Below are 18,253 nucleotides of genomic sequence, written 5' to 3'. Positions count from 1 at the left end.
AATGAGAAAATGGGAATTTTAATGGGAAAATTAATGGGAAATCTTTGCCTGGGGAGAAAACAGTAATTTGTGTAAGAAGTGCTTGCGCTGTGCTGAACTTCTTTGCCATTTCAAGGTTTTGAGCTGTGTTTAAATGCAGAATGTTGTCTCTTGTGACAGAGGCTGTACAGAGCAACCTACCACAAGAACAAGGACAAGATTCACACCACCCCTGACACACCTGAAATCCGCCAAGTCAGAGCCACCCAGGAGGCTGTCAGCGATGTAGGTGCCTTCCTAACAGAACAACTGAAGCAAATGACATTATCCCCTGACCAAACAGTTGAAATGGTGCTTTGTTCCTTGTTTTCCAGCTGATCTACAAGTCAGATTTCTTCAAGATGCAGGGCCACCTGATCTCCCTGCCCTACACCCCTCACGTGCTGCACTGTCGCTATGCTGGGGACATCACCAGTGATGTAAGCAGCACCTGCAGTGAGGTCCAAACCTCTCTGCTGGCAGTGGGGTTGGGTTTTTCTCTCTTCCTTTCTCTTCTGTAACAAAAAAATGCTTTCTCACTGCCTTGAAGGACTGGAGGTTGAAATGTCCCCAGAGGTTGACCGTTGGTTTTCATTTCTCTCCTAGATTAAATACAAAGAGGACCTGAGGTGGCTGCAGGGCCTGGGCTGCTTCCTCTATGACACTCCTGACATGGTCCGTGCCCGCGAGCTCCGCAAGCTCTGGGTAAGAGTTTTCCCCTGGACCTGAGCAGGACAGCAATGGATTTATTGCTGTGCATGCAGGAAGTCAAACAGATGAAAATGAGCAAAGAATGAGAGAATTTTTTGCTGTGTAGCCAATTTGTTGTTTCAGAGCACTGTTGGGTTTCAGAGCACTTCTTTTCTAAATTTCCTTTATTAATACTGCTTTTCCTTTCCAGTCTAATTATATCTACACAAGTACTGCCAAGAAAATGTGGCCTAAAGTCCAGGTGGTGTTGGATACTCCTGGATACAGAGCAGTGCAGGAACTAAAAACCCATCTGAGCGAGGTAAATTCTGTTATTTCTGCACAATTGTGTAGCTGTAATTAACCCCTCCCAGTGTTTTTTACTGTAATAGATGAGGTGTTATAAATGCAAAGCTGTGATTGTGCAGCTTCTAAACAATTGCAGAAGAAATAATTCCTGGTCCTGTCTTTTTCCAGCTGGTTTACAGAGCTGCAGGCAATGAGCTGAAGACAAAATACACTTCCATCCTTGATACACCTGACCTCATAAGAGCCAAGACAGGACAGAAAATACAGAGCCAGGTGAAAAAATTGTGCTGATATAAAAATCCATCGGGGGGTCCTTCTTAAAATATTGTTAAAGTAGAGCAAAAGCTTTCCAGGCCTTTTCCAAGCAATGTAGAATTCCTAGAAATTGGTGGTTATATTTATATTGTGAATTTATAGCTGTTTTTCAGAGACATAAGGTAGAATTTAGTAGAAGTGTGGGTTTTTTGATTATTTTCTTCTTGCTGCAGTACTTGTACGTGGAACTTGCCACAAAGGAGAGACCCCACCATCATGCTGATGGTCAGACTCAAGCCTTTGCACATGCCAGGAGTGTCAAGGACATGATCAGTGAGGTAAAATCTTTTCTAATTTGCTGCCACTCTGCTGAACTCTTCGGAAGTTTTATTTCTAATTTTAGTGGTAATTTCAAGGTTCAAACCTGTGCCTTCATTTAGTTTTTGCTTTCTTATACTTAAATTCCACATTTCCTTTGTAAGTTCTGGCGAAATAAAACATTCTGAAAACGTGTTTTAGGATTTTATAAGACAAGACTTTTTTGCAGGTTGGCAAATACTACTAAAATTGCAATGATGACTCTTTGCTCTTGCTGCCTCTCTTAGAAAAAGTACAAAACCCAGTATGAGAAGATGAAGGACAAATACACCCCTGTCCCTGACACGCCAGTGCTGATCAGAGCCAAGAGAGCCTACCTGAATGCCAGTGATGTGAGTGCTCCAGGAACACCCCCCTGCTGCTTTCCTTGCCTTCTCCATGGAAAGAACTGGAAAAGTCAGTGGGGAACAAACATCCAAAGCACAGAATAACTCAGTGTTCCCAATCTAGGAAGTCCCATTATTTGCATGTCCATTTCCATTTGAAATTAGGAGCATTATTAAGTTTTAATTTGATTCTACTGCAATACCTTTTTCTCTCTTCCAGTTTGTAGAATTAATTTTCATTTCCCATTGCACTGAAGTATGGCTGTACAGCAAAGTAAAACCAGATTTAAAATAATTTGTTTACACATCAAGTCTCCAAATAGAGCAGGCTGAAGTGAAGTGATTGATGCTGGGGCCAGGATAAAATAACTTTTATCAGCTTTTTCATCTCAGTTTTGTGTTAGAAGTAAACTGCCCTGTCACTGGGAATGTGTTCATTTTTTAAATTCAGAAGTAGATTAGAGAGAAAAATTACCTGAGGTGCTGCACAGGAGGTTGTTAAGGTGAAACATTTTTTCAAGCGTGGAGTAGTTATTTGTGATTTAAGGCAATTTAAAAATGCTCATTTATGAGAGCTTTTCCATATATTTCAGAACCAGCAGGATGTGAAAGGACATGTGCAGGGCTGGTGCTTTTTCTAGGAGTGATTTTTATCTCTAAGAGTGATTTTTATATATTTTAAATACTGCCAAGGAGCATCCCAGCTCTTCTGCACATGGGAAGTTCTCCTCTGAGAAAGTCTGGGATGATCTTCCTGCTTTCTTCTAGAGGAGGGCAGGGAAGACTTTTATGCCAGAAGTGGCACCTGGGCTATTCTAGAGAGCACTCCTGTGATGCAGGGATGTTTGTTCCTCAGTCTGGAAGGGAATTGGGTGAAATTCCCTGTAATTTTCACCACAAGTCTCAATGAAATTACAGCTGTTTGTAGGCAATTGAAGCCTCCTAAAATTCCTCAGGGCTTGCACTGGGATATCTGACAGCAACAAATCCCTGGGGTATCATTCCTGAGAAGTGAGGAATGTAACTGAAACAGTCCCTGGTACATTAATCCCTTCTTTTGTGTTTTTTTTTCCTTCCCAGCTGCGCTACAAAGAAACCTTTGAGAACACCAAGGGCAAATACCACACTGTGAAGGATGCTCTGGACATTGTCTACCACAGGAAGGTCACTGATGACATCAGCAGTGTATGTACATCTTCATTCCTAATTAGTGTTTGACACTTAATAACCCAAAATAGGCCACTTAGCCTTTTGTTCCATTTCAGTATGTCAAATAATTAGGAAAAAATCAGCATTATCAGTGTTGATTTCTCTCTTTCTATGGAATATTGATCACTTTGGTGTTACAGGTTAATCTCATTTCCACTCTTTTAATTCTGCTGTTTCAGGAGGGAATAAAATGAAACTTTTGTGCTGTCTGGAGTGTTCTCTTCAATTGTTTTACTTCATCCTTCAACTTTCTCTGTAGGTGAAGTATAAGGAGAATTACATGAGCCAGCTGGGGATCTGGAGATCCATCCCAGACAGGCCCGAGCACTTCCACCACCGCCTGGTCACGGATGCCATCAGTGATGTGAGTTCCAGCAGCTCCTGCATGGCCCAGAATGAAAGTTCAAAGTGGTCTCCAAAATGAGCCCAAACCTTCTATCCCAACAAAGGGAAAGCAGCTGAAGGTTTTCAGTGATTTAAAATTTGCCCTGGGAACTGACAGAATCTGATGGCCAAAACTGCAGCACAGCCCTTGTCAAATTAACAGACAGTCTTAATTAATTACATTTATATTTGCTTAGATTTGTTTAGCCTTATAAAACCCTGTACATACACAATTTCTGTACATACACAATAACCCCTTACCTGTACCTTATTTTTAATTCACACAGAAACTGCACCAGCTAATGATAGATTATGTGTGTGAATAAACTGAGTCCATCACAAAAATAGGAGAAACTAATTTATTTTATAATGGATGTAACTCTCTTTGCCACACCTTGTGCTGAGGTTCATTTCAGCACTGATTATCTGCTTAAAACTGAGGGTTGTTTACTTCTTTTCTAAAGGTTAAATACAAGGAAGACCTGGAATGGCTCAAAGGCACTGGCTGCTATGTGTGGGACACTCCAGCTTTTGTCCTGGCAGAGCAGAATAAAGTGCTCTACAGTGGGGTGAGTAACACACTCTGATTCGTTGGTGGTTTTGGACATTTTCTGTCCATTTACAACTATTTGTTGTAGGTAGAAAAGTTAACTCACAAATGCAGGAATTTGACCAATTTGTTTGCCACAGGTTGTCTCTAAAATCACATTTTCATTGCCTTTCCCTTGTTTGGGCTAACTTGGGCTGGGTTTTGTGTGTTTGATTTTCTTTGGCTGCAGTGTAAGTACAAGGAGAACTTTGAGAAGACCAAGTCCAAGTTCAAGTACGTGGCTGACTCTCCAAGCAATGAACATTTTAAATATGCAACTCAGCTGACAGATATGGTAAGTAAAGATTTCTGTAGGCTTGGCCTTAAGGAGTTGCCCTGTGAGTAAATACAGAGCTGAAGGTTGTCCTTCCTTATAATCAGGCTTAAAGATGCTTTAAGATCAGACTGAAAACGTCATGAAAGACAAGGTTGTTGTTTCTCTGAGTATTAGGACAGAACAGGTTTGCAGAGCCTAGAAAGTGAAATCCCCACCCCTGTTCATTATTTTTCATGGCAAAGGAACTTTTCCTTTGCTGACTTAAATAATGCTGCTGGTACAGTAATACTGAGTGTTGGTTTCCATCTCAAAAAGATGTGGACAGAATTCCAATTGCTTTCCTGAAGCATTGATAAAATCTTTATTTGTGTTAGGATGACAGAATTATGTCTAAAGTTTCCACAACTTACTTAATTTCAGTGATTTTGCCTGGAATTTTTCAACTCTACCAATCAACTTTTTCTTATTTTCCTCCTGTAGTGCTAAAGAAACAGTTGTCACAACCTAATAATTAATGAACGCCCCTGGGTTTAAAATTCAGTTCTCTCCTGGAGTTTGTGATTAGTGCTCTACACCCCAGGACAAATTCCATGGAAAACATCATGTTCAGAGTGATTCCAGTCAGTTTAAATTTGGAATAGCCCATCAAAATCTGATGCTTTTCAGTAAAGAAGCAAATATTTAGGTTTATATCTTAGTATTTCATTCTTTTTCCAGCCATTGTGTTATATCATTACCTGTCAGTAAGTTTATTACTGCATTACCTGTTCTAGGTAAGAGAAGCAGTTTCACAACAAATATCAGAATTTTTATGAAGATTGTTCAGTCTTATAATTGTTCATTGTGTAAATAAGGAAAAATTACTATCAGAAGCATAAACAGGAGAAATTTTATCAATAGGAGCTCCATATATTGAAATGCTTACCCATATATCTTCTGTTATATAAGTGATTTTTTTTTAATAACATCTCATTGTGTTCTCTTTGGACTCAACTCAGGAATCCACAACACAGAGTTGCTTCTGCAGTTACTTTTCATGGAGAAAATCAAATCAGTCATAAAATTGCTTAGTGAAGGGGTGGAATAGAGACATCCTTAAACTGTGGGCCTTCCAGAGGCAATGTAGAAATGCCATTACCATTTGGAAATATTCTCTCTCTTGTCTTTTTTTTTTTTGTTGTTGTTGGTTGGTGGTTTTTTGTTTTGGTTTGATATTTGTTTTGGGGGTTTTTGTTTCAGTTTTTTGTTTGTTTGGGGGTTTTTGTTTGTTGGGGGTTTTTGTTGGTTTTTCTGTTTGTTTATTTTTGGGATTTTTTTTTTTGTTTTGTTTTTGGGTTTTTGTGGTTTTTTCGTTTGGTTTTTTTTTGTTTTGTTTTTTTTTGAGTTTTTTTGATTTTTTTTTATTGTTTTGTTTGGTTAGTTGTGGGGGTTTTTTGCCTTTTTTTTTTTGTTTGGTTTGGTTTGGTTTTTTAAACTGTATTTTTCTCTTTTGAACATGACCTTCAACCCCAGCCTGTAAAGAGGTTATACCAGTGATCTCTCTGTATCTTAACCCTCTCTTGTTACACTGTATGTGCTATTCTGAGCAGAAATTATATAAAGCAGCCTATGAGAAGCAAAAAGATAGGTACAGCGTTATTGTGGATGATCCCAGGAGCCTGCTGGCCAAGTGGGGCAGCACCCTGAGCAGTCAGGTACTGTGGGGGCACAGCACACCTCTGTGTGCCCCCCTCACTCCCAGCAGTGTCACAGCCCTGTGATTTTGTCATGTTTCTTCACTCTTCATTCCATCTCCATCCTGCCACCCAAAAAGGAGGCACTTTTTGTGTGAGCTGCTCTGTCCATCTGTCCTGTATGTACTTCCATCATTGTGCATCAATGGACATCAGGAATCCCATCCCTCCTGAAGCCACTGGAGAGGCCTTAAAAATGCAGGATCAAGCATTTATAGTTTTATTACCTCTCTTTTCTTCTTACTCATTTCTAGATAAAGCAACAGGGACATATTTGCCTTAATCTCTAATTTACTCTCATCTCCCCCCAAAAATTCATAACTTCCTTAAAGTGAGAGCAGGAAAACTTGTTAATATTTCCCCTTGGCAGTGTTAATTACCCAGATGTGAATTGTATGCACATGTGGCTGAATACATACAGCACCTTGCCTAAATCTCTCCACTCTCCAAGTGCCTGGGATCTAGGGCTGTGTCATTGTTCATGTTGTTCATGTGTCTCTCTTGTCCTTGGTTGCCATTTGCATGGACAGAAAAGCTATAAATCCCTTGCCAAGATGCTCCTGCAGCACGGATGCAATGAAATTCTGAGGCCAGATATGCTGACAGCACTCTACAACACATACCTGTGGAGCCAGGTAATCTGCAGGGCTGCTGCTCTAGGACACCTTAGATCCCACTGTAGCTGCTTGGACTTGGCAATTTTACTGCTCCCTCTATTTCCATGGACTTCAGACCCCAGAGCTTCCTCCATGTGCTTAATGCTGGCTGTGGTAAAATAAAACAGAATATCTGAAACCATATTTGCTGTCACTTGGGCGTGGCTCAGCTCAGGCTGAGCTTGTCCCCGTTTTCTCCTTTCATTATAAACAGTTGGTATGAATTTCATTTATTTGTATAAAAAAGCATTTTTCCATTCATTTCAGATATTGGATGTTAGCTCTTCCTGGTATTTCCCTAACCCAGTTCTCATTCTGGCACCATTTCTTGGCCTGGCCACCTTTGATAACCCCAGTTCCTTAAATCAGGAAGGACATGATGGATTTGCCAGGGAGATTCCAACATTTATCTCCCACTGTGCCCAGAGTGGTGTCAGACACAGAACAGTTATTTCTGCTCTGAAATCACAGCTGCTGGCAGTCAGCTCACCCTTTGCAGGGGAAAAATCATGATCATGAATTGGAATGTAAATGATAGACTGGAAATGCAGCAGTGGAAAACAATTCTGTCAGAGGGAATTGTAATTCTTTGTTATTGCCTGTGCCAATAGCGACATTCTTCAGTAATAAATACTGAAGGTTTTTCAGACATTTGTGTTCCATTTTTCTGTGGATTTATATTCTTCCACTAAAAACTCCTTGCAGGTAACTTTGAGTATGTTTGAATTCAAAAAAGAAGTGTCTGACCTGCATGTGCCCCTGAGTTCACTCCATGTTATCATTGATTACTTGTTTATCATTTTTCATATTTTGTCTGTCACAGTCCCATTTCAAATGCATGGGTTTATTTTCTGATGAAGGGTAGAGCATGAAAATTATTTTTTAAAAAAATGCACTCTAACCTTTTCCAGCTGCCTTGAGGCTGCCTACGATGAATTTCCATCCTTGGTGAACCTGTTCTCACTTGGTGAACTCTGTGAAGAAAGGTTTAGAAACCTGAGCAGGGCAAGCTGATCTTTAAGAAAATCATTACCAAGGCACAAATCCTACTGCCAAAGCCTTGAAAATATCCTAGCATTGGGATATATTTGGTAATGTTTTTATCTCCTGCTGTGTGAGATGATTTAAATTTCTCTTCACTCTGATCACAGAATCATTAAGGTTGGAAAAGACCTCCAAAATCACCAAGTCCAAATTTCAACTGGATATGAATATTTAAAAATAAGATTTTTGTCCATTATGAAATTTGAAAGTCTCTGGTCTGCAAGGATTGATTTTTTTTTTAGCTCAGTCCTGGAGATTTTAGCTTGAAATAACCATAAAATGAATCAGACAAACAAACAGGCAGCCTCCTGGGCAAGGAAGAGATCTGCAGTTCAGCTCATGGTGCATGCTCTGCTTTCTTTGTTTTGTGGGAGGGTTTTGCAATTTTACCCATGTATATAATCCCACCTCTGGAAGAGGATTTATCCTGCTCTGTATTAACTTAGAGCCTGTCCCCACCTCCAGATTCAGTACAAGAAGGACTATGAGAAGAAGAAAGACAAATACACCACAGTTCTGGATACTCCAGAGTATTTACGGACCACAAAGGTCAACAAGCAGATCAGTGACGTACGTGTGGGTCCTTTGGGATGGGACAGGCACCTCCAGGGAATTCCCAGCTGACACCAAGGATCCCAAGAAATAACCCAAGCCCCAATTTGTCCCTTCAGATTATTTACAAGCTGGAGTACAACAAAGCTAAGCCCAAGGGCTACACCACCATCCAGGACACGCCGATGCTGCTGCACGTGCGCAAGGTCAAGGACAGGATCAGTGATGTGAGTGAATCCTCTGTGCCATCAAAAACACCAAAATTCACTTTTTAACTTGGCAGCCCATGTTTGTAATTCCTGTGAGACTCTGTCAAGGAAAATCATCACTTTCTTAGACCATATTGGCCTGGAAAGCTCTATCGGCATTCAGTGCTCTTTCAAAACCCAATTTTTTGGGAAGTCTTTCATAGAATTTTCTTTTGGAGCTCTTGGAACATTTTTGTGCCTCGTGGTGAGTTAAAACTGCCACATTTTCTCTATAAAGAGAAGTGCTGCTGGAGAACACCCTCCTTCAGGCAGGTGCTAGATATCAAGTTGTATCAACAGAATTTATTTTTCATGGAATCCCAGAATTATTTAGGTTAGAATTCAAGACCATCAAATTAAAGTTGTGCCCAACTCCCCCCTCATCACCAGCCCAGAGCCCTGAGTGCCACCTCCAGTCATTTTCTCCTATTAAGATTTTATCCAGGAGCAGTTTTAATGAAATTTAATTAAATGTTTGGATGCTTTTCTTGTTGATGCTCATATAATCTTTGCAAACATTTTTACGTCTTTGTCTTTCTTCAGCTGAAATACAAAGAAATGTATGAGAGGAGCAAATCTCGCTGCAACGTCGTGGCAGATTCAGTTCACATCAAAACTCCCAGGCACGCCTACAAACTGAACAGCAACGTGAGTTCTGTCCTGATCATGACTTAATTTTACTCTGGAGGGTGTTGGGAACTGGCAGTGGAAGCCACAAGGAATTATTTCCACAAGAAATTATTCCACAAGAAATTAAATTCCACTGAATTTTTTGGTGGAAAATATCCTTATGCTGCTGGAAGAAAATGTGTTTTAATTTATTTCATACTGAAGTGCTCACTGAAGTGAGTTGTCCTTGAGGTTCTTTTATGTCACACATCCCATTCTTCCAGTTGTCCTCTGTGTTCCTGGCAGAGACACAAATGTCCCAGGAATTCCATGGGATGATGCTCTTGGACACAAAACTTCATGGAAAACTTACCTGTGTTTGCTGTGATTGGTGCCCAACACCCATTTCAGTAGGAGGGATCCGAAAGCTCTCCCCCTCTCCAAAGTCAGGATATCATTTCAGTCCTTCTTATTCCTTTCTCCACCTTGTTATTCCTTTCTCCACCTTCATATCCCTTTCTCCACCTTCCTGTTCCCTTTCTCCACCCAGCAGTGGAAAAACTGCTGGGCTGGGCTGTGCCTGACCCAGAGAAAAGCCATGATCTGGTGTAGATACATTTTCTTACCTCCTCTCACAGGCCAAAAGAGAATTGGCCTCTGTATGTTGTGTGCAAAGCCCCCAGTTTGCCATGAACTCTCCCTGTTTGTTTTCCCCTGGACACAGCTGGATTATAAGAAGAAATACGAAGCAGCCAAAGCCCATTGGCACCTGATTGCTGACAGGCCTGACTTCATCCAGGCAGCCAAGTCCTCTCTGCAGCAGAGTGATGTAAGAAAATCAAAATACACTCAATATTCCATTTCCCCATCTCTCCTATTCAGAATATTTTTTTAAATTGGAGAAGATCAGAGACTCTCTTACTTTATCTTTTCCTTTTTCTTCCTGCAGTACGAATACAAACTGGACCGGGAATTCCTCAAGGGGTGCAAACTCTCTGTCACAGATGATAAAAACACAGTGCTGGCCCTCAATAATGCCATCCTGGCCAGTGATGTAAGCACTGAACTCACCTTTCCTCTCCAAGTTCACTACTACCACTTTACTCACTACCAAACTGTTCTATTGCAAATATAATTGGATTAGTAATGAAGCTTTGGACAGTTATTCTCAGTCTCACTTCATTATTTGATTTATTTAATTAACAAATTGACTGAATAAATTTGGTTTTGTAGAAGCCACTGTTCATGGATTAAATTAATTTTCAAAGTTAACGTTGCATGAACACCCTATAGACTTTAAACTCAGGTGCATCTCTGCATTCCTGATATTTAAATGGAAGTGTCTGGAGAAAATAGCACAAAATACCTTTAATAATAACAACACAAAATATCTTTAATAATTACTTACAGTATGTTAGTTTTCAGTATATTAAAAAAATCCAAGTGAGAGCCATAGGAATGTATGGATTAGGCTGTAAAATATCAAAATATGGGATTTTCTGCAAAATTTTGCACTAACAAGCAAACATGACTGTACTAATTACTTTTTATTCTGACAGATGCACATTATTTAAATTGCTATCTTTCCTTCCTGCTAGATAAAATACAAAGAGAAGCACAACAAAGCCCGTGGGACCTACCACGTTGTTCCAGACACCCCTCAGATCCTGCTGGCTAAGAACGTCAGCTCTCTGGTGTCCGAGGTAAAACATTCGTTTACTCCTGCATTTAATGGAATTGAGTTCCCCCCTGGAGCTGCTGGGTTTGACCTGGCTTTCCCTGTGCTGGCAGAACAAGTACAAGGAGCAGAGCAAGAAGCAGCTGCCCCATGGCTCCTTCACCACCCTGCCCGAGACCAGGGACACCGTCCACGTCAAGGAGGTGACCAAGAACGTCAGCGAGGTGAGTTCACACTCAGCCCAGCATCTCCAAAGCTCAGCTTTTCTAATCCCAGCTCCAAAAGCTGCAGCCAACACATTTTGGGACTGAGGTGATTCCTCTTTATCCACCTACAGCACTTTCAAGGAGCTTTTTTTCCAAGTTTCTGTTGCATTTCTCTCTGTGTGACATTAAAAACTCACACATGGCCCTTGTTGTTCTTGACAGACAAACTACAAGAAGAAGTTTGTGAAGGAGAAGGGCAAATCCAATTATTCTGTCATGCTGGAGCCTCCTGAGGTGAAACATGCCATGGAAGTGGCTAAAAACCAGAGCACAGTAAGTTTGCCTCTTTTTCCATTAATTTAGTAGGTTATGTAGCAAATTCATTTGGAAAAACCAAAGTTTGTGGATTTCTGAATTTCCTCCCAGCTTCCATGTTCATGTGTGATTTTAAAAGATAAATGTACAAATGTAAAATTGCACTGAAAGGGATTTGTATTTACATCCTATTGTAGGATTTCAAGTAATCTGGTGGAAATCACATCTAATAATTTTTTCATCCTTTCAAATACAGACAGAATTTCCCATATTTATTTCCTCACTTGTAGACAACTTGCAAAACCAGATTTTCAGATGCATGCCTTGTGAATTGATTCCCAAAACAAACCCATGAGCTTTCTCAGCAATGTTGCTGTGCCCTTAATTGGTGTGTTCCCAATGAATAAATTTAATTTTGTCATTAATTTTCTCTCCTCTGTCTTCTTCCATGGATTAGATTGAATACAAGAAAGATGCCAAGTCCAAACTCCACTACACACCTATAGCAGATCGACCAGATATTAAGAAAGCAACTCAGGCTGCCAAATTAATCAGCAATGTGAGTGGTTTTAGGCCTTCTGTATAATCCTTTAGCATTAATTTAATTAGAAAATCCAGCAGAATAATTAAAAGGGGTTTCCTGAGTCCTAAAGGATTTATTTCTTTGATTAGATTGAATATAAGAAGCGTGGAGCAGCTGGTGTGGGTGTGACCATGCTGGGACGTCCAGACATTGAGCTGGCCAAGGAGGTGTCCAAACTGACCAGCCAGGTAAGGGCAAAATGGAACCTTGGTGAAACTCAAAGCACTGAGAGAAATGAGGCTTTAAATTAATTTACAGAGCCATGTCATGATTATAATTGAAATTATTTCCAAATGTGGGGGAAAGGGAAAGGAAGGGAATGTGGGGAAGTAAATACCAGTACAAAGTATTTCTTTGTTAAACTTTTCTACTGTTATTAATAGAGATATAAAACCTTCTTAAGGTGATGCTGTGACATAAATGCTGAAGTGTTTGCCCTGTTCTTTTTTAGCTCTTTTGGGTATTGGCTTTATCAGAACCAACCTTTACCCAACTCTTATTTTCCATCGTTTGAACAGACCCTTGGTTTCTTTCAGCCACTCTCTTTTTACTTTGAGTCCTTAAAAGAATCTTGTGCCAGGACCTCAGTCCCTCTTGGTTCTTTGTCACCTCTTTGTGTTTGAATTCTGGACTTTTTTGCCTGTCTGACCTTGCTTTCTTGCTGCTGGTTGTAGGCAGAGTACCTCAAACAACACATGAGAGGCCACGGAGCTGCTTCCTATGACACCCCCTGGATGAGAACCTTTAAGAAAGCAAATATGCTAAGTAGTCATGTAAGATAATTTTAATTAACTGCCATTTAATGCCATTGTTGTGCATCTGTCTCTTGCTGGCATAACTATCTTGCAATTCTGCACGCCCTGTGAAGCTTTACATGTTGTTCTGCCCTTCATAATGGTTTTGGAGCTTCCAGGTTGTTTTATGGAAGGTTTCATAATGTGAAAACTTACCTTTTTCACCCAAAAATCTAAAGTTTGAGCTATTATTGTCCAAAAATGAAAAAAAAAACCCACAGGGAAATACATGTGTAGAGATGTATTTATGACCAACCTGAACAACAGTGCTGGTAATTTTCAGTGAATAGACACCAGAAATTCGTTTTAACTTTTCAAACTTCTATTAAAACTTAATTTAAGCTTTAATTAAATTATTTTATTGGGTGGAATTTCCTAATGGAAGAGCAGTCTCAATGGCTGAATCAGTCCCACTGAGAAGTGCAGCCTGTACTGGTGTGAAGGCTCATTGTTTCTTAGACTTTTTCCAACATCAAAACCTTTGGAAAACAGAAAACCAGAGCCTGGATTGCCAGGTTTGTGCCATTTCAGTTTTACACATGTATTTCCAAGTAAAAAAAAGGGATTTTGTGTTTTCCATGTCTGTCTGAGTCTGCTGCCATGTTTGGATGTTGGAATGTCCACTACAGTGTCTGCAGGAGAACCAAGGATCTCCTCAGGAGAACCGAGGATTCTACACTGATCTACAAGAAAAAGAAGAAGTTCTGTTTGTTCCATTCAGTGATGAGATCCTGGTTTTCCATTCTTTTTCCACTCTTGGTCTTTAAAATACTCTTTGCTGAGATAATTTTGGTTCTGAGGGAAAGTGAGCTGCTGGAGGAGCAGTGAGGGAGCAAAAAATGGTTGGCATCATCTTTAGCAATTGTTTTTTGTCTTGGACATCTCTTCTCATAAACTTTGTAAAGCATCATGTCCACTTTGTGTGTCCAGTTGAGTTTTTTAGTGGGATTTTTTCTGTTTGGCTTGCTTGCTTTTGATTTTGCATTGATCTCCCAGCAACTCTCCTTTTGGGTTTAAAAAACTCTCATTCCTGTCGATATTCCTGTGCCTTTAGGATGGATCTGCTGGATTCTGATGACTCACAGTGCTGTGTTTGACCTGGCTACAGCTGATGTGGTTTGGAAGTGTTACTAAAACTCCTGTAGAATCTAATTAATTATTTATCATTAGTAATTAATTGTGTCACTGCTCTGTTTGTGATTAATGCCCTCTTTTAATCCCAGACAGAGCACACTGTGTGCATAACAATAGATAGAAAAATATTTGATATATTGACATCTTCAGTGCTCTAAATTCTTGAGGTTTTTAAAGCTCTTATTTCTCCAAGAAGGGCATAAAATTTCTTCTTAACACTCTTTCATACACTCTTGCTTTATTATATTTTATATATTATATATAAATGCTATATAATATATAATTTTCTTGTATTTTACTCTTATTATATCTTGTATTTTACTCTTATTATATCTGTCTCTGTGAAACATCTTAAATCAATGGACTGTTCCCATCAAGTGAAGAACTCTTCACATCCAAGGGTTAGAATTTTGGCAACACAGTTCTCTTGGCTCTTTCATTTCTACAATGAGGAAGTGTGACCATTACACTGGATGAAAAATTGCAAGTGGTCTCTTGTAAATGTCAGATAGATGTAGGTTTTCTTTCCATGTCAAGTCATTTTTGAAATAATCTTTTTTCCAGTGGACACCTTCAAGTTCCTGCACTTTCCTTCCTCTGCCCTCCAGCCCCACCAAAACAGGGCCCCTCTGCAGAGTGAGTCCTGCAGAGCAGCTGTGACACCTGGTTGTTCTCTGTTTAGGTGAAATACAAGGAGAACTTTGCCAAAGAGTTGGGTAAAAAGCCAAAATACGACTTGAAGGAGGCCAAAATCTACAAGACCCTGAAGGATGCCCACAACATGGCCAGTGAGGTATGTTTGTGCTCACTTTGGCTTTTCCTGGGAGGAGATCCCATCCTGCTTTTCCAAATCCCTCCTTTGTGTGGTTGGAACCTCCCCAGGCCAGGCTGGAGCGGCAGGGCCCTCTCCTGATGGGTTTGCCCCTTGTTGCCTGCAGGTGAAGTACAAGGCAGACCTGAAGAAGCTGCACAAGCCCGTGACGGACATGAAGGAGTCGCTGCTGATGAACCACGTGCTGAGCACCAGCCAGCTCGCCAGTGCTGTAAGCTCGGGGTGATCCCACAGCTCCCAGGGTGCCAATTCCCTTGGGAATCCCCTGCTAACTCCTCTGTAACAGCTGCTCCCTGGGCACCTCCATGGGCATCACCTGGTAGTGATCTCTTCCTCTGCTTCCCAACGGTGCCTCCTTAAGCGGCGGCTGCCCCGCGTGTGCCCTGGGAAGGGAAATCCTCATCCCTGTAGCACTGCTAATTCTGTAAACATGATCATCTTTACTGGATTGGTTCTTGATCCCATTTTAACTGACTGCAGAACTGCTCATCTTTTAAATCCTCTGATCATTTTTACTGCATTGGTTCTTGATCCCATTTTTAACTGATTGCACCACACTAACAAATACCTTTTTTATTTTTCCTTTTTTCCTTGCTTATTATTATATTTAATTTTTTTATTTTTATCTGGATTTGTTTTTTACTTTACTTTTTTTACTTTTACTGGATGTTTGTTTAACACTCCCCTATTGTAAATCCACATAATAATGCCTAACAAAATAATTGATAATGAGAAAAGGCAAAACCTTTATTGCCTGGTACAGCCTTTTCTTACCCACTGTGTTTTCTCCTCTTTCTTTTTCTTCTTTTAATCCTGATTTGGACAAAACCTTTGTTGCAATCCAAATGACCATAAAAAAAATAACTATTCCCTCACATTTTAACCCCCAATATCAAATCTAAACTTCTTGGTTTTTGTTTTACTTCTTGCATTTCTAATTTCTCTCTGATATTCCGTTGAAGTGTTGCTTTGATTGGACCTAAGAAGTAAATTTGCTGAGGGTTTTTTTTTTTTGATTGAGATGATTTTTGACACCTTCCCTTCAGTACCAGTACAAGAAGCAGTATGAGAAGAGTAAGGGTCACTACCATGTGGTGCCAGATAATCTTGAACAGGTTCATCTCAGGGAGGCCTCAGAGCTCCAGAGCCACGTAAGTTGGACGTGTGTTTGTCCTTATCCCAACTCACTGAGCTCCAAATTCCATCAAAATCCTCCCAGTGAATCCTCCAGGCTGGGACACTCCCTGTGCCTCTCTGCCCCACCAGCCCTGCACCCCTGGGGAAGGATCCAGGGAGCAGAACTTGCCCATTTCCAAGGGCAGAACACACAAAACACACAGATAAAATCTCCCTGTGATTCCTTCATTCCAGAGCCAAAGCTGCTGCTCACCTCTGCTGTGCATGGATCTTTTTACACAGGATAATACATTTATCAGGGGGATTTATCTCTGGAGAAAAAAGGACCTGGGAATCACAGAAACTGGGAACTGAAGGAATTAGGGTTGTTGCTGACAGTGGATTTCCAGCTGCTTCATCCATTCCATGATCCAAAGGAGAGCTCTGCTGTCCTCTCCTGCACCAAAATGCCTTTAACCAAAACTATCAACATGTTTGGAGTTTTCTCCTCTGGAATAAAACAGTGGATCACTCCAGACAAATTTGCAGTCTGATTTGGTCTCTGATCTCTCTGTTCCCAGTATTTATTGGCTGTAAAGCAAGAGAGGAATTACTGCAGGAACACCAAGGGCCTCAGCTGATTGTTCTGGTGCTTGGCACAGAATTCCAGATGGGTGTGGGACATTTAGGATTATCACAGCCACCCCTGCCTTGGATAGGGACACCTCCCACCATCCCAGCCTGGCCTTGGGCACTCCCAGGGGTGTTCAAGGCATGGAAAGGCAAAAAGGTCCCGCAGCCAAGGACCATGAGGAAATGGTTGTTAATCAGGCTGCTGTTAATGAGGCTGTAACTGATTTTTAAGTCAGTCCTTGTTGTTCCAGTTTGGGATCAGGCTCTGACTCAGCCACAGCATTCCCTCACTGAGCACTCTGAAAATCTGGAGAACAAAACTTGAAGCAGGAATCATCCCCATGGACATTTTACCTCCTGGACACCAAATTTTACATTTGTTGGTCAATAACACAGATTTCAGGAAGGCAAACTGCATTAGACATTCAGGTTTTATCCCAGAACTGTTGAGTGCAGGCACATACTACTCAATTAATTAGGTCTTTGATTATTTAGGAAGGTGACTTTCTGTCTTTTCTTCTCAGGTGAAATACAGAGAAAAGTATGAGAAGGAAAAAGGAAAGCCCATGTTGGACTTTGAAACTCCCACATACCTGACTGCAAAGGAGTCCCAGCTCATGCAGAGCGAGGTAAAATCAGTACTGATAGGCTGAAAAGCTTCAAAATTTCTTTTTTATATTAAACTTAGGGTTTTAACAGGCAATTCTGCTTGCACCTTGTGCAGGCTGATAGACTGAAAATTATAGTAATTTCATATTTCTTTATGATGGTTGTTAAATGCTGCATTGAACATTCATGGCACTTTCCTGTCATGAAATGATTTTATCTATAATTTTTTATTGGTAAATGAAGCTTAAACAAGTCTTTGAATAAGAAATGTAGTACAAAATTAATTTCACTTTTACAACACAACATGATGTTTGTGTGTTATCACAGGACACAGAAAGTGTTCTGTTTCTTTTTTTCACCTCAAAACTCCATTTTTGAGAAACTCTTTTATTCCTTGCCTGTCTCTGCTGTCACAGGTTCTCCCCTGACCTGTCATTTTCTTTTCTTGAGCAGTTTTTTTGTGTTTATTTGATGTTTATTCCTCTTCTGGCCCAGACAGAGGCTGCAAAGCAGCTGTGTAAGGCCATTACTCCTCGTGGTACCTTTGAATGCTTTCTCTGCATAGATAAATTAGTAGAAATATAAAAAATAAAGGCAGGATCAGATCCTGTTTCCATAGTAAGCAATGATCTGATTCACAAGTTTTAGTAGGAAGAGGATTTAGCATCAGCTGTACCCAGTGATTTTGACACTCCCCTGCTTTGCACATAATGAAAATACTGTAATAAATATTTGCTGTTTTGCCTTTTTTTTCTCTCTCTTTTTTTTTTCCTTCTTCTTCTTCTTGCTCTCATTAGAAAGAATATAAGAAGGACTTTGAAGAGTCCATGAAGGGCAGGAACCTCACTGGCCTGGAGGTCACACCATCCCTCTTGCATGTCAAATATGCCACCAAAATAGCGAGCGAGGTACCAGCTCCTCTGGGCTTCCTTCCTGTGCCTCCTGCAGCACTTCCAGCACTCCCACCCACACTGAGCATGTTCACATCCATTTTGTGCTGTCAGCTAATTTGCCATGGACATTTCTTCCTTGTCCCTTAACCCTATTCCCATGTGCTGCCCCTCTCTACTTCCCTC

General features: G+C 40.5%; 1 protein-coding gene across 1 annotated transcript in view; it reads left to right on the top strand.

Annotated features, from left to right (window-relative positions):
* NEB (nebulin) overlaps positions 1 to 18,253 on the top strand; it is a 97,230-nt gene that overhangs the window by 58,436 nt on the left and 20,541 nt on the right. Inside the window, exons 99-125 of the mRNA XM_058809636.1 lie at positions 160 to 264; positions 354 to 458; positions 625 to 723; positions 920 to 1,030; positions 1,186 to 1,290; positions 1,506 to 1,610; positions 1,878 to 1,982; positions 3,057 to 3,161; positions 3,445 to 3,549; positions 4,034 to 4,138; positions 4,349 to 4,453; positions 6,025 to 6,129; positions 8,334 to 8,438; positions 8,540 to 8,647; positions 9,212 to 9,316; positions 10,002 to 10,106; positions 10,227 to 10,331; positions 10,876 to 10,980; positions 11,069 to 11,179; positions 11,384 to 11,494; positions 11,934 to 12,035; positions 12,149 to 12,247; positions 14,670 to 14,780; positions 14,926 to 15,030; positions 15,866 to 15,970; positions 17,093 to 17,197; positions 17,975 to 18,085. Of these exons, the coding sequence (XP_058665619.1) occupies positions 160 to 264; positions 354 to 458; positions 625 to 723; positions 920 to 1,030; positions 1,186 to 1,290; positions 1,506 to 1,610; positions 1,878 to 1,982; positions 3,057 to 3,161; positions 3,445 to 3,549; positions 4,034 to 4,138; positions 4,349 to 4,453; positions 6,025 to 6,129; positions 8,334 to 8,438; positions 8,540 to 8,647; positions 9,212 to 9,316; positions 10,002 to 10,106; positions 10,227 to 10,331; positions 10,876 to 10,980; positions 11,069 to 11,179; positions 11,384 to 11,494; positions 11,934 to 12,035; positions 12,149 to 12,247; positions 14,670 to 14,780; positions 14,926 to 15,030; positions 15,866 to 15,970; positions 17,093 to 17,197; positions 17,975 to 18,085 (2,853 nt within the window). The remainder of the gene's footprint in view (positions 1 to 159; positions 265 to 353; positions 459 to 624; positions 724 to 919; positions 1,031 to 1,185; positions 1,291 to 1,505; positions 1,611 to 1,877; positions 1,983 to 3,056; positions 3,162 to 3,444; positions 3,550 to 4,033; positions 4,139 to 4,348; positions 4,454 to 6,024; positions 6,130 to 8,333; positions 8,439 to 8,539; positions 8,648 to 9,211; positions 9,317 to 10,001; positions 10,107 to 10,226; positions 10,332 to 10,875; positions 10,981 to 11,068; positions 11,180 to 11,383; positions 11,495 to 11,933; positions 12,036 to 12,148; positions 12,248 to 14,669; positions 14,781 to 14,925; positions 15,031 to 15,865; positions 15,971 to 17,092; positions 17,198 to 17,974; positions 18,086 to 18,253) is intronic.

This window comes from Ammospiza caudacuta, chromosome 8 (genome assembly GCF_027887145.1).
Source record: "Ammospiza caudacuta isolate bAmmCau1 chromosome 8, bAmmCau1.pri, whole genome shotgun sequence".
NCBI lineage: Eukaryota > Metazoa > Chordata > Aves > Passeriformes > Passerellidae > Ammospiza > Ammospiza caudacuta.
This window is presented reverse-complemented; position numbering and strand designations above follow the sequence as displayed.